The 15,709-nt window shown below is 45.4% G+C and overlaps 1 protein-coding gene across 5 annotated transcripts in view; it reads left to right on the top strand.

Moving 5' to 3' along the window:
- Nucleotides 1–15,709, top strand: part of LMF1 (lipase maturation factor 1) — a 180,574-nt gene that overhangs the window by 143,545 nt on the left and 21,320 nt on the right. For all 5 annotated transcript variants that reach the window (XR_010466377.1, XM_005504541.3, XM_065031272.1 and 2 more), the window contains 2 exons: nucleotides 12,186–12,369; nucleotides 15,160–15,313. Coding sequence is in view for 4 of the 5 variants with exons in the window: in XM_005504541.3 (XP_005504598.2) it covers nucleotides 12,186–12,369; nucleotides 15,160–15,313 (338 nt within the window). In the remaining variant the exon portion in view is untranslated. The remainder of the gene's footprint in view (nucleotides 1–12,185; nucleotides 12,370–15,159; nucleotides 15,314–15,709) is intronic.

Genomic DNA, 15,709 nt, shown 5'->3' with positions numbered 1-15,709 from the left:
AACAATTGCAATTAAAACAAGGCAGACCTCAAACAAAGATTACATCTGCTAGGGTGAAAAAATGCTTTTGCTGAATACTTTTCCTGTACGTTAATATTTGGAGGTGATGCTCGTTCTGAAACAGAAACGGTAAATGTGAGGTCTGCAGTTTGACCAACTCACAAGTCAAAGCAGGGGTTTGGAACCTGCCGTGCCCAAAACCCGGGTGCCTTTGGGGAAACCTGGGGTGCTGGGGATGCCGAGGGATGGGTTCTTCATCCCTGCTGCTCTGCTCCGTGACATCTTCAGTGTGACCCGCAGGCTGGGTTTGTCTGCACCCGCTTCCAGAAGCGTGTCCAGCCAACAGCACAAGCAGCCGTGTAACCGCTTAGGTTTTTGACAGTTTTATAACCTTAAATTTGCACCTTATGGAAAACTATGACACTTCATGATGAATTGCCATGTTGGAATTTTTCTTATGATGTCTTCATACCCGAGTATGTAGCAGAGCTCAGCAGAGAGGGAAAATAAAACCCTGCAGCAAAATGCTCCCGGAACAACTTGACTAGGCAAGTATTGCCCAGTCCAACTAGTGCCGTCCAAAAAACACGGTTATATTTAGGATTATTTTTTAAAGCTGTAATGCTACTTGCCAGGTGTCTAGCTCAGATTTGAAACCAGCTTGAAAGGAAGCTGTGGAACAACTTTTCATGGGTGCATTCTTCAATCGCTTTTTGGTAGAAAGCTGATTTTTATATTACAAACCAGCTGTTGGTTGTTAACCAAAACAGGCAAGAGCTTGTTGGGAAACACGCTGCTGGGGCACTCTGAGAACTCACTGCTGTGCTAACAAGGAAAGAACAACAATTTATCATTTTTTACAGAGAGGTAACTGCTTTTAGCTTATTTGCCATTGATGTGCCCTGTCTTGTGTCTGGCTGGAGCTGCCCGTGGCCACAGGGGTTGGGAGCTGGGGATGTTCTGTGGTTTGGGGCTGTGCACGGGGACGGAGCGGGTGCTCGAGAAGTTTGTAGCATGACCCTGTTCCTGTTACTGCAAGAAGAAAATAATCAGCTACAGGATGGATATCCCACTTGTGAGTCACCTCTGTAAGCTCAGATTCGATGGCCCACAAGCCAGAATGATGGTCTTCAAGCATCGTGCATGGGAACTGATTCCGGGGGAAGGTGCTCAGAGCTGGGGCTGGCCTGTGTGATATTTTGATAAACCCACAAATTATGGTTGGAAAAAACCTTTTGCAACCTGTTCTGCCCATGGAGGAGGCAGATGGAGGGCAGAGCCAAGTGTCCCTCCAGAGCGCGTGGTGTGGGGCTCTTCCAATATAACCCATCTGGAGATAACTCTGAGCAGAGCGTTTCTGCTGGACTTGAGCTCTACTTTTGCTATAAAAGTGTTTTTAATGAGCGGGATGGAGCTGGTTAGTGAAATGCTTGGACCGTTAATAGATATAGAAATTTTTTAATGTGCTGTTTGACTTTATTGATGAAATGAGCTAATCAGAACGAGCACTGCGCTCGTGCCGAGTAAAGAAACCCAGGCGTGCTCTGGAGGAACAATGCTCTGGTTTTCCACCGCGCTCCTGTCCTGTGGATGGATTCTAAAGCATTTTGCAAACAGCACGTTTGGAGCTCGGTGGGATGTCACTACTCCTCGGGGGTGCTGGGGAGGGCAGCGGTGCCCTCGGTGTAACAACCTGACTTGGAGTTCGGGTTGAGATCTTCTGCATCCTGCTTCTCCCTTAGAAAGTTCCATGGTCTCTTTTATGGCCGTGAGTAATCAGGAACTTGTTTTCCAATCCTGTTTCAAAGTGTCCTCAAGGCCCTGTAATAACAGGCTAATATGGTTTTCTCGGGACTGAACTGGGGCCAGATCCTGATCGCGTGCTGGTAGGAACCAACAGAGCAGTTGACTACCAGTAGCTCTGCTTTTTCCTGTCCATGTCCTCCTGATGGCGACAGGAGTTTTGGTGGGGACCTGCCAAGTCTTCTGCTAATGGGTAGGGTTTGGTGCCTCAAGGGTATTCCCAGAGCTGGTTTGGGTTAGCAGCAAAAGCTCAGAGTCTGTAGAGAGGGTCTCCCTCGCTCCTTTGCTGCGTTCTTCCCATGCGCTGACTTATTCTCCATGGAGAAACTCTACAACCCTGACTTGGAGCACTTGGTCTTGCCTTCCTCATCTTAAACAACATCCTCATCCAGGCAGCATGCCACTAAAATCAACTTTTTGGAACAAATTGGAGTAAAATTAGGGACAAATTGTCTGAAATTGGTCTTCTAATGTAGGATGCTGCTGAAAAGCTCCTTGAGATTTGCTGGTCCATGGAAATGCTCTTTGGCCTTCAGTTAAAAAAATAAATAAGGTGTTGAAAGGTTTTTGCCATTGAGGGTCTTCGTGACAGCTTCCCTCTTTAGGAGGAAACTTTACCATTGGGGGTGGGAAGATGTTGATAATTCAGAGCAGAGTAACAAAAAATTCCTTCCTGCTGTAAAATTATTCTCTCGATTTTATATTGGTCCAACACTTACATAAAACATAAACAGTCCTTGGGCAGTTATTTAGCCTGTAATACATTAATGTGGAACACTGCAGCCTCTAGCAAAAGAGCGAATGGATCAAGCAATACCAAGAGGTATTTTACGTAACATAACAAGAGGTGTTTTACATAACAAAGCTGCAGAACAGAATAAATGTGTCAAAGTCAGTAATTTGCAGACACTTCTCAGCTCTGCAGGAGCAGGACAGGAGGGACCCAGTTGGGTTTCAGACCCAAAATGAGCAACAGATCCTAGATTCACACACAGTACTTTGGTAATCGAGTTAAAAGTATAAAAGTTCTTGGAGTAGAAATACTTAGTGCAACGTCTTGGGCTACCTGATAAATAAAAGAATCTAAGTTTTAGCTCTTTTAACCATATTTCTCCTGACTACTCATTGCTGGGGGTCAGGTGGATGGCTGGAGTGTGAGATTTATGTATGTATATATATTATATTTATATATATGCATATATATAAATATATAATAACTTCTCTTTCACTCTCTTGCTTCTCTTTAAAATTTTTTCCATTGCAAATCTGGAAGTTGTGCTTATCCATAGAAATGCTCCACAGTCAAATCCCTTAATCTGTGGGAACTACAGTAGGTGGTTCATATAGCTACAAATTAAAAATGGGTATGGAGTGAGACATTTATATTGCTTCACATTTAGATCAAGAACAAATGTTGGGTGTATAACAGGAATGGAAAGGGTTTGGTTCCCTGTTGCTTTAGCACAGTTCTGTTTGTAACTTTAGACCAGGTACTTAGACCAGGGATTGCAGAAGCCTTACAGTGCAATTTGTAGTATGTCAAAATCTGACCCAGTTCAAGAACAAATTTGAGTTCAGATTGCTGCACGATTGCGTTTGTGAGCCTATGGTTATTTTATTCCTCAATAGTTATTTCGTTCCTCAATATTTCCATTCTACATTAATAAGTTCGAGAGCGATTCTAACTATTTATAAATATTTTAAGTACTGACCTGTGCTTTTTATATGGGTGCTTTTTAACACCGTTCTTCAATCCCCAGCCTTAGCCACTCAGGCAAACAAAAATCTGTATATAGCATGTGAATTATAAAATGTTTTGGATTCTCGCTAATTCCTCTCACTCTAAATGAATAATTTGCGTATCTTGCGTCATGTCTGAGTGACCCCCCACTAACTAGAGTTGCGCAGCTTGTGTATTCAATGGTGCGAGGGACAGCTCAACGTTCATTATTTTCTTATTTCTGTATTAAATGTGGTAATAACATGTGGGTTCTCTCCTGTCATCTTGTGGGAAGGAAATATTCAGCCTTAGCCTATGAAATCATATTTTGGATACCAAATTTGGGCTGTTTCCTGACTTTGCATTATTCCCAGTGAGCTCGATAGGTGCTTTTGGAAACCCAGCAGGTAAGGGATGGAGAGAGGGGCTTTGCTTTCTCTCCTGGGCTGTTTTGTAATGTCAATTAAGTTATTCACTGAGCATCCAAAAGTAAACCCAAGTCAAGCCGCGTTCTTCTTTCTTGTCTCACTGGCACAACTGACTTTGCCCCTTTTCCTCCTGATACTTCCAATAGATTTCTGAATTTCTGTGGGATTCCCGAAACCGTTTTATCCGCTCTCTAAAACAGAGCAAGTGGACAGAGGTGGTTATTTTCTGCGCTAAATAGCTCTGCAAAGCAGAGGTTAAATCCTCATGCAAATATTGAATCAAGAAGTTAACAAGAGATGAAATTAATAATAAGGGAAAATTCAACGTCCTTGCTGTTGTCATTTAATGGGAATTTTTTACCCGTGCCTGCAATAACTTTTGGGAAAAACTACATATATAAGTATTTTTCAAACCGAAACCAGATGGGGGAATGATAGCCTGTTTTTCTTTGTGGGAGGCTATGTTTTCATGGTACGCAAGTAACCGGAGGCACATGAAAATCAAATTTGGCTTTTGAGGCTTGCCCTTCCTATCTCTTACAGGAAGGGCCAACTTTTGATGTTATGAGTTTCGGCTCGTCCTAAGAGTAGGAGATTCTTTGACGGTGGGGCCGCAGGTTTCAGAAGAGCGGAGTTAATACCTTCACCAAAACCAAAGCAATGTTTGCCTGTTTGGAGAACGCTGGTATTTTCTTTCTAAATATCCATCCCAGGCACAGATGGCACAGAGGCTGTGGGTGATGAAGTGTCTCCAACGCAGCTGGTAGCACTTGTGGTTTCAATTCCAGTGGCACCAGCGTGTGGCCACCAGCCCATTGCCCAGCCTGGCTGCCCAGAGGAGAACCAGAAAGAGAATAAGGCAGCAGAGAAGCGAGGAGTGATGCTGGAGGGACCAGGCAAACAGACTGAGGTGGGTGATGGCAGATCTCCCTTTCCTTTGGTGTCACCCGTACCACCTGGATTTCATAGAATCATAGAAATGTTTTGGTTGGAAAAGACCATTAAGATCATTGGGTCCAACCATTAACCCAACATTGCCAAATCCACCACTAACCCATGTCCCTGAGAACCTCATCTCTGTGTCTGTTCAGCCCCTCCAGGGATGGTGACTCCACCACTGCTCTGGGCAGCCTGTTCCAATGCGTCTCACTCTGCTCAAAGACATGGCCTGGCTGGCTCATTTCCAGACTCCCCTTCTCTCTGGTTCCCATGGGGAGCCGAGCAGCCTGCAGAGCTTTTGCCTGAAAGCTCTGGTGGATGTGTGGCATGGGATGGAAAGGGATGGGGACCAGATGGTCCTGCCGGTCCCAAATGCCACCACTCTCCCTGGTAGCTCCAGAGAGCATGGCACAGGCATTCTTGGGTGCAGACTTGCTCTCCTCCTCACATCTCCTCCTCCATAAGGATCCATAAAATCCAGTTTAAAAGACAGATTTACCCTTTCCTTGGTGACATGCACAGTCCATTGAGGATCATTCTTAAGTTCCGGAGATCCAGCAGCAGCTCAGTCAGGAGGATGGGTCCTTGCTGTCCCCATCATCTGAGTTGATCGCCTGGGGATCTGCGATGAGAAGATCCACATGGGACCCAGGCTCCCCAGTTTTGACACATCACGGATGAGCTGGGCTCTTTTTTCTTCAGCTTTGACTAGCACAGGCTGAGTAAGCGGTTGTTTATTTTGTGTGTAGGGAAGGAGGTTTACTTTTGTTTTTTCTGCATCCTATTTTTTTTGCTTAGTTGATGAATTTGGACCGTGTTTTATCTTGAAATGATTAGTGCCTTTTTGTAACAGTCATCACTAAAAAGTCACATCTCACATGGCTGTCGGTATAATTAATACCAGTAACAATGCAGGATGACCTCAGCCGCAAGCAGGGGAGAGCTGGAGAGCACTGAGCTAAGTCAGATCTTTTCAAATCATCTGAGCCTAAGGAAATCTATCCTCGGGCTGTTAAAGAGCTGCTTGTTGAAATCCTGTCAGCATTAGTGATTATCCTTGAGAATTCATAGAACATAGGTGAAGTAATGAGAGAATGGAGAAGAACTAATAAAGTACCTGTCCTCTAAAGACAGAAAAAAGGAAGAGCCAGGACATTACAGAGTCATTACCGGAAAAATAGTGGGGAAAAAATGATGAAACAGACCATTTCTAAATACCTCCAAAAAACAAGGGGAATAACTACAGCTGCCGTGGTTTTGCAGCCCGTGTAAAAGCAGTCTTCTTTCCTTCATTGACAAAACAGGGCACATGAATAGAGCATAAACAATATATGCTTTTACTGAGGCTTTTGAAACCGTTTCACATAAAAACTCATAAACAACCCAAGAGAACAGGGTCTGTAAGAAGTAGGAAATACTGTCCGGCAGACAAAACGGGTTGGAAAGTCTATTCAGCGCTTATCAATGGCTCAGTGTCAGAGAGAAGGATTTATCGATGGGTTTCCCCGGGCTCTATCTGGGGATATTCAGGGTTTTTGTTAATTATGTCTAATATTAGAAGACCACGCTCAGGTGAAAGACATTGGCACACAAGATGAGAATTCAGAAGAATCGTGGCGATGTGGTCAAGTCGGCAGGGCTACACTGTTGCAGGAATGGCGAACGTCCTACTGGAATATATAATTATTTGTACTCCAAATACATGAATACTTCCTCCTCTCTGCCGCTGGGAAGGCCAGAGCTAAAGCTGTGGCTCAGGTCTGGGCATTCCCTTCAGGAGGGAGATGTCCCAGCTGGAGAAAATCCAGAGGACAGTGAGAATAAGCAGAGATCTAGAGACTGGATTCACAAGGCAGGGCTGGACCAACTGGAATCGTTTAATCCAAACGAGAACATTAGTGATAGGCAAGGGGCAGTGGACAATGAATTTTCGCCTCTGTGAAATACTGTTGTAGTCAGAAGTGTAGACTTTAATGCCAGGGAGCAGAGAATGGGTCATGGGATTAAATATGGTCAAGGAAGAGTTGGGAGTTATTAGGAATAATTTTTTGATGGTGAAGCAGATACCCCAGGGAAGGCCAAGGTCCTGGCTCCATGACTCAACAAGGCTTCTAGGAAGAGTTTGGACAAACACTATGGTGCAGGTAGAGACTGGACAGCTTCTTGAGGTCTTTTCCAGCCCTCTGCTCCTATGGTTTTCTCTTAAAATAAATTATAGTTCTTCCAGGCACCCCAGTTTTGGCTCTTCTGTGCCAATGGCTTAATACCAGAAAGTTCCAGCAGCCTGGTGACCGTGTCCCTGCGCTCGGATGGAGCCTGCGAGCTCCAGCCAACCCCAGACCTTGTTTAAGAGTTTACAGCCCGTTGTTGTTCCTTCTGGACAAATATAGAGTCTGCTACACAGAATATGAGCTTCTCCTACCTACTGTATGTTTATAACAATCTGCGATTTAAAAAATATATAAACCAGCCAAACAAAGAAGTCTAACCTGTAAAAAAGTTATGGGTGTAGGTGCCCATTTTCTGACAGAGGGGTTTGGTAACAGCATAGGGGACAGAAATGTAAGGAATAATTGTTTTTGGGCCTAGAACCAGGAAAACTACTTTTCCAAATTAATCCAGTGAGAGCCATGAATCCACAGTATTTCATATCACACTTCATAAAACTCCAGTCATAATCCATAAAACTGACATTATTAGATTAAAAACCTCAGTTCCTCCTATAAGGAGCTCGCTCATTAGACATGCTGTAGTTTTATAACCTTAAAGTTCCTACCCAATTACCATGATTAATACTGTGCTTTAGTAAAAAATTCTTAAAAATCACCACAGGGGTTGATACCATCTGTTTGTTATAATTATGCATTTAAATATTGTCCAGCAAGAGAAAGACACTCAGTAAACAGAAATCAAGACCAAAGTAGGGAGGGAACAGCCCATCTACTGCAGTGGAGGTTTGGAGGGTGGAGATATCGAGGTGCGGATGGCTGTGATTGTGGTACGAGCACAGAATGGCCAAGTCTGGCATGGTGCAAAGGCTGAAATAATGGAATCACAGAATGGTTTGGTTTGAAGGACCTTCCCAGCTCCCCCAGTGCCACCCCTGCCATGAGCAGGGACATCTTCACCAGCTCAGGTTCCTCAGAGCCCCGTCCAGCCTGGCCTGGGATGTCTCAGGGATGGTTCATCCACCACCTCTCTGGGCCAGGCTCTCACCACCCTCAGGGACAACAATTTCTTCCTCATGTCCAGCCTGAAATTACCGAGGGATGTGTTCAACAAACTCTTCTTCTGGTTGCTCAGCTGACGAAGCTTCACCCTTAATGCTCCCGGACACATCAACCGAATAACTTTACACCCCATGCTAAAAATGACCACGAAACCATTTGCTAGGGCAGCCCCCATCAGCATGTTTAAATAATTATCTGTTTTCCTGTTAATTGTCTTCCAAGTCTTTGAGGTTTGTTTTTGCAAAGCTGAGGGGTTCAGGGTGCTCAGCCCCCGCTTGGGCTGGGTTTAATATTAACCCGTGTTTAAACCTGGTCCCGGTGCCCAGGCAGCAGCAGCTGATGGGAACATCGAGACTCAGTTGGAATAACTGAAGTTAAAAATGTGGCAGGTTCGTGATTCCACCCACAGACCAGCAAATGCCAAACTTGTATTATTTTTGAATCCCCTGATTTTTAAGGGTTAGTGGAAATAAGATATCTTGCTTCTGACTTCCAAGCAATAAAGAGAGGTGAATCACTACTGAAAAAAAAGTTCCCTTGGACCACCCAGTCACTCCATACGAAGCTGTAAAATGAGCCTCGGCACAAGTGGCAAATTGCAGGATTATTTGCTTAATATTAGTGGAGTTGCACAAGGCAAATCAAGTCAGAAAAGGATCAGAGTTTCCTAACAAAGTAGCAAAGTGAGAAGTGTGTTAATGAATATAGGCTCATTAATATGCATTGAACTAAATGATGTTCAGGTCAAAGGGGGAGCTCCAAACCTTGAGTACAACACGTTATGTTCAGTGACTTAACATGTGTGTGTAATTCAGATTTAAGTACTTTTTTCCCCTCATAATGCTAGATAATTATCCAACTTAGGATAAATAAGTAATTATTTTTTTAACTAAGTAATAGTTAGGACTTCAGTTATTTATTGTAGTAGTTCAGATCTCTCATTTTTTTTAGGATTTTCTCACTGTTAATGAACAGTCTTGCCAGGGGTTTTGAAAATTATAGCTTGCAAATCACCATATTTTTTAAAACATTGTGCCGATCCTATAAAATATGAAATTACATGTGCTTAACGTTTGTTTGATGTTGTTTTTAATGATAAAACACACATCTTTTTAACAGAACACTGGGTGCAAGCCCTCAGACTGCAATTCTGCGTGTCTTTGATGTTTGTATCATGGAATGGTGTTTTGGGAGAGCACCTCTTGTCTTCAAGAGCCGTGGTGGGAGAGCGAGCAGCACAGTGAGGCTGTTCAGGGATGGGGACACACAGGGTGGGGACACTCCAGGATACACCACAGGGAGAGTCTGGGGAGCAGCATTTGGATATGCAGGTATTTCAGGGGGGACTTGTCACTAAGAAATTGGATTTTTAATGGGAGGATTTGGATCCTATTTCAGGTTCTGCCTCAAGACTCTGTATGTGATCTTAAGTGAGTTTCTTCAGGGCGATGTCCCCAGAGAGCATCGTTGAAATAAGAATTAGGTGCCACAATTCTTTCTCTCTCGGCCTGTGACACAGCTGTAATACATCCTAATTTTGATCTAACTTTTTCTGGTATGTTTAGTTGTATTTTTTTTTTCATTGTCTGTTTTGGCAAGTCCACTCTTGCACTGTCTTGAAAGTCTCCTTGACCGCATGCACTAAAATTGTGAGTAAACAGTTCACGGAAGTTCAGCTGTGTGAATGGAGATGTGTTCTTTAAATAAAATAGTGGTGGTGCCATTCAAAGTTACAGCTTTCAGTGTAGCTGGAAGATGGGGAGGTTCTCATTAGCTGATCTGAAGGCTGAAAAACAAATGTAATACGTTAAGTCAGCTTTATAACCTTCATTTTTTATGGATAAGATGGTGAGATTACTTTCTTTTCTTTCCTTTTTTCCACCTCTTTTGTTTTAACGTGTCTGAGGAACAGCTTGTTAATTACAGCTAAATCCTAATGGTGCAAGAATCCAAATCAGCCTCAAAACTCAGATAGTCCCGAACAGTCATCAGCTGCTTTTCTCTTCTTGTATTTGTGTGTGTGGATCCCCATGGATTGTTTTATGCCAACACTAAATCTCTCCTAGCAGGTTCCTTTGTGATGGCTGCTGGGAGGCCCTGGGGAAACCCAGATGTGTCCTCATGGCCACCACCCCAGGGCTGGCTTCATGTGACACGTTTGGCTGGTTCTGGAGCAAGTTCACAACGTCAGTTCTGCACCTGGGGCAAGTCTTGGTGTCAGCAAGGCTGAGCTGGCAGCAGTTCGGTCTCGGGTGAAACGCAGAGCAATTAAATGCTTTTGGTGAAAACCCACGTTGTGTGTGGAAAGCAAAGCAATGGGTTTTTGAGGCCGTCGGTGGTGTCAGCACAGCCCGTGCTCCTGCCGTCACAGAATCCCAGAATGTCAGGGGTTGAAGGGCCCTGGAAAGCTCATCCAATGCAATCCCCCCATGGAGCAGGAACACCCAGATGAGGTTACACAGGAAGGTGTCCAGGTGGGTTGGAATGTCTGCAGAGAAGGAGACTCCACAACCTCCCTGGGCAGCCTGGGCCAGGCTCTGCCACCCTCACTGAGAAGAAGTTTCCTCTCAAATTTAAGTGGAACCTCTTGTGTTCTAGTTTGAACCCATTACCCCTTGTCCTATCATTGGTTGTCACCGAGAAGAGCCTGGCTCCATCCTCATGACACTCACCCTTTATATATTTTCCAAAGGTTAACATGCAGATGGGATGAAATCAGGTTGTGTGACACACGGGGTGATGCACGGTGGAGCAGAGATGTCTGTGTGATGCTGGGAACTGCGTATTTGGAAATTGCTTATGTGCAGAGGGAGTTGTACGCACAGGCTGGCAAGCACTAACGTGACACCTCGGTGGAGAAGATAAATGTGGCGTTAAAACACAGCGGGAGGGGTCGGTCCGGTTGAGCATGAGAAATGTTAGCGTGGCTGTACGAGTTCCTGGGGAGACCCATCTGATATCCTCCGTACGGCCCTTGTCAGCACCCAGCAAGATTGATGGAGCCTCGCGTGGTCGAGGGCACGGCTGCTGGGAGCGGCGGGCAGGGCATCCCCCGGGATGGGACAGCGAGCGGCTCGGTGTGGTTTAAATTAGAAAAGCGGAGGAGGGATGTAACCGTACAAATAAACAGAGGAGTCTATGAACAGGTAAAGTACTGGCTTAGAAATGAATAAGTATAGACTGGGCTTGAATAAATTTAGGCTAGAAAAGCACGAATTAAAAAACGCTGGTGATGAAGCAGAAGTTGCTCTGTGCACTTGGGTTTATAGGAAGCTCTAATGAAAGGTTTGGCACGTACCTTGTGGGGGGGTTGCCTTCGCTGTCCCCATGGCTGACGTGTGAGCACGGCGAGGAGGTGATGTCTCACACCTGCAAAATGAAGCCGCATGCTGTGAAGATGTGATTCATGACCAAGGCTAAACAGGCAGCGCCCAAAGATGAACACCTGATGCTCATTAGGACTTGCTGGAGAATGGCAAGAAGGTTCCTTGTATTTTTTTAAGTCATTTGAAGAGTAAGACGAAGAATAATGTGTGCCTACAAAAAGCCTTTCCCAATCTGTACAGATTTATGGGGACTCCTCCAAAGGCTTACAGCTTTTTCCACTTTCTCTGCCTTACACGTGCAAGACATTCTCCTAAGTAGCCAATAAAAGCTAAAATTAAAAATAAAAAAGCCTCTTAAAAATGCACACTTGTATATTTAATGCTACTCTTTAATTAAAAGTTGCGATATTTCCTCCTGAAGGGTTTCAGGAGTTTTGCTGTCACAGATACGTCGGTATAAGCAGGAAGCGGACGGTTCCCTGGGGGCCAAACCGGGAGCTCTATGGAAATCAAGTCACACTATACCCTGGCTGAAAGCGAGGGCCGCGCTCACGTTGCAAACCAGTGGGGTGCATTTGGGCTGCAGGGGGGGAAAGGTTTGCCGTCACCCTTGCAATCATGGAAAAATCAGCAAAGTATGTGCCAGGGTGCTGAAAATTCATCCGGCGTTTCCTTCACTGCACTTTTCTGTTGTTATTTAAGCCGATGCAACACCGCCTGCTGCCTTTTCCCCTTTTAGGTGCTTCTGATCATAAGTGGCAACTTGAGTTTCCTGAACTGGCTGACCATGGTGCCCAGCATCGCCTGCTTCGACGACGCCAGCCTGGGGTTCCTCTTCAGCTCGCGGCGAGGGGCGGTGAAGGAGCGGGTGGTGCAGATGCAGCTGCAGGAGGCAGCCGGGGAGCAGCTGCCCCCGCGGTACGGTGAGTTATTCCCAGAGCGGGGAAAAGCTGCACAGTGAAGTGTTTGGTGTTCTTATCTCAGCAGCTGTCGTCTCCTCCTGGAGCAGACATGGGTGGGCAAGGAGATGGCATCATGTAGATGAAGTTCTCAGGGACGTGGGTTAGTGCCAGGGTTAGGTTAATGGTTGGACTCATTATCTTGAGGGTCTTTTCCAACCAAAATCATTCCATGATTCTATGACTCTGCCAACCTTAAGCAAGCAATGTGGACTTGCACAATTTATCTTGTGATTATTTTTTTTTTTTACCTTTTATATTCTCTTGTTGGGGTCCAACAACTCTCACTCAGCGGGAGGGAGACCTGGCTGCTGGGAAAGTGAGTCACCATCCCTGGAGGGGTTTAAAAGATGTATAGATGGGGTTCTCAGGGACATGGGTTAGTGCCCGGGTTGGGTTAACAGTTGGAGTCGATGGTCTTGGGGGTCTTTACCAACCAAAATGATTCTGTGGTTTTATGAAAGCGGCCGTTCCCCGTTCAGTGTCCTGCTTGGAGAAGGTGAGAGGAGCAGCTGCTCGTGGGTGCTGCCACGGTGGGGAGCGAGATCCCCAAAGCAGAAAGGAGATGAACTCGTGTTCGTACTGTGAACATGGAAAAGCATATACAAGGGATTTTGTAACTGAACAAAAGGGGTCAAAGTGGCTGATTTTTCCTTCTGAAGGGAGTTTTCAAGCAGCCCTGGTCCAGAAGATTGCCTGCACGAGCAACGCTGGGATAGTTTTCATGGGGCTGCATAACAGATGTAGAGTTGTGTTTGTAGCATTTTTATGAACCGCTTATAAGCAACAAATTGCCTATAATATCAACAACAATCACAGATGCTCGTTTTTCAATACACTAAACATCTGTCAGAAGAATGAAAAATGCCAGCTAGACACATCATCTGTCTCTGGTTGTCTCTCATCAACCAGGAAATGCAGCTTATTGACCTAAAGTGTTAACTCCAGCAAGGCTAATGAAGTTTCATTGAAGTCTCTGTGTCTCCTGTCTTTTGCTGGCAGAAATCCTTAACAGCTTTTCCCCTCCCGTAGCTTCACTTTAGAGGCTGTGAGAGCTTTGAGCTTTCCTACCAACTGTATTTTTGCATCCAGTCCCAAACCACACTCAAGTCTCACCTTCCTTCTGGAGGGGAAGCCAAAGGGCAACTCTTTGCTGTGGCATTCGGTGAGTCACGGTGAGGGGGAGGTGGATCCTTTTTTTGAGGAACTTGCTCCTTTTCTGTGATGTTCTCCAGAAAACCTTACTGAGTCAGGGTACCCAAGTATGGAGGGCCATACAAACATACTCTGGAGTGAAGTGTCCCTGTTCTGGGTTTTTTAAAAGGGATAATCCATAAGTAAAGGGTAGGATATCTGTAATATTCTAGGTGAACTTGGATTTCTGCATATTCTTTCTGCTAACAAAGCAGAAGCTGTTGAACTGGCAGTGATGGGCTCTGTGGCAAGAGGTTTAGAGGAGCCCTCACCCCTGGGTCACTGGAGCAGAAGACAGGAGGGTACCAGCCATGCCCCGCTCGTGACCTGATTTTACAAGGTTCTGGCTGCATCCTGGAAGTGCGTGTGTGTGTAATTCCCACCGAGACCTCGAATTCCCATTGCTCGTGCTCAGCTCCTGCCTGCTTCATCCAGATCCCCTTGGCTCGTGTCCCATGCTCCTTCTCCAAGTCTTGCTCCATCCTTGCTATGTTGAGGTTTTTTCTTCTCTGTATTAAACCCTTTTTCTCTGTGACTGAGTAGCTGTGACCCCAAGGGCATGGTGACCATCACCACCTGCTGAAGGACGAGCAGTCCCTGCGTGGCCATAAACTGGGACCTGCTGAGCTGCTGATGCTGGTGGAGGGCTCCGTGTCTGTGCCTGCTCTTTAATTACAGGCTGGGAAGTTCAGCCCATATAAAAGATGAAAAAAATGCCCAACAGACTCATACAGCACCGGGGACAAGGGGAGAGATCTCAGCGACCTCCTTCCCAAATCAAATGATTCTCCAGAAATGTTCTCAGACTAAACAATTATTAATAGCTTCTGAGAGAGGTTCAAATAAACATCCCTCTCCTGTAGAGATAAGGGGGAAGCTACATGCAGTTGCTTTGAATTGGATCCTTTGGCTGTTCATGTTAAACAAATTTAAAAGGGCCATAAGGGTAGGAGCCCCTCAGAGGTCACTTGTGCTTATTTGTCTGGTTCCCAGAGGTGTCTCCTTAGGCTGGAATCCAGCCCAGCCCTGCTCCTGCAAACCCAACACCGAAGTGCTGGTGAAGCAACATGCATCTCAAACATAAATGATAAGCAATAGAGATTTGCAAAAGGAAAATGCGGTTTGAAGGGAGCTAGTGAGCACGCAGGAGGAAGATACCAGAAATAAGCCCGAGCAGCGGGGAGGAGGCAGGAGCGGAGCCGTGGGGAGCTGGAGAGACTCCACGCATGGCTTACAAACCAGGAGGGCAATTTTGAGCAAGGTGCAAGTGCCAGCTGTGTTTTTTCCCCTATATTAAAGCAATGATTAATCTTCACATTTTCCACATTTTTCTTTTTAGCCCTTTCTCAGACTATTTAGAGAAAGGCAGATCTTTGGAGCGATAGCATGTGGCCCTCGGCAAGGTCGGGGCGATTATGGTGAAGGGTTTGTCAGCCCCTGAGAGCAGCTGTGAGCACCCCCGCAGGGTCCCGCAGCCGTGGGGGGGTCAGGCAGGGGATTTGGGGGAACAAAACCCATCACCAGCAGTGAAATCACCTTCTTCTGGTCTGCTTCTGACAGGCTGCTACGTCCGCAAAGTGGTGAACATCTCCTTGGGCCTCCTGATTGCCTATCTCAGCATCCCTGTTGTCATAAACCTGCTCAGTTCCAGACAAGTCATGAACACGTCATTCAACCCTCTCAGAATAGTGAACACCTACGGAGCTTTCGGGAGGTAAATAGATTTTAATGGCATGTCGTATTGCTCTGCTTCTCTCTGCTGTATAGCCCGATAGTCCGTCTGTGTGCCTTAAACCTAAACAGAAATCCTTCCAGTAGACTTGGAATATCGATTTATGAGAAAGAAGGAGAAAAGGAGCAAGTTTCTTTCCCACTGAATTATAATGTATTTTCTTTCAGCCGCTTTTAGTTAGCTCGTTATATTGATGTAGCAAATGTAATAGCAGGATGAAAATATCCATAAAAGAGTTCATCCAGTGGATAGTCTTCACCAGCACCAGCCCACTTTATTTATGGGGAACTTCTCTTCCCCTGCGTGCGTTTGCTCTCCCTCATGTAAATATTCACATAAGCTATTGGGTAGCAAACTTTAGGCCAACAAAAGGAAGTG

Source organism: Columba livia, chromosome 15, assembly GCF_036013475.1.
Source record: "Columba livia isolate bColLiv1 breed racing homer chromosome 15, bColLiv1.pat.W.v2, whole genome shotgun sequence".
Taxonomy (NCBI): domain Eukaryota; kingdom Metazoa; phylum Chordata; class Aves; order Columbiformes; family Columbidae; genus Columba; species Columba livia.
Note: the sequence above shows the minus strand (reverse complement) of the source record. Positions and strands in the feature narration are given on the sequence as shown.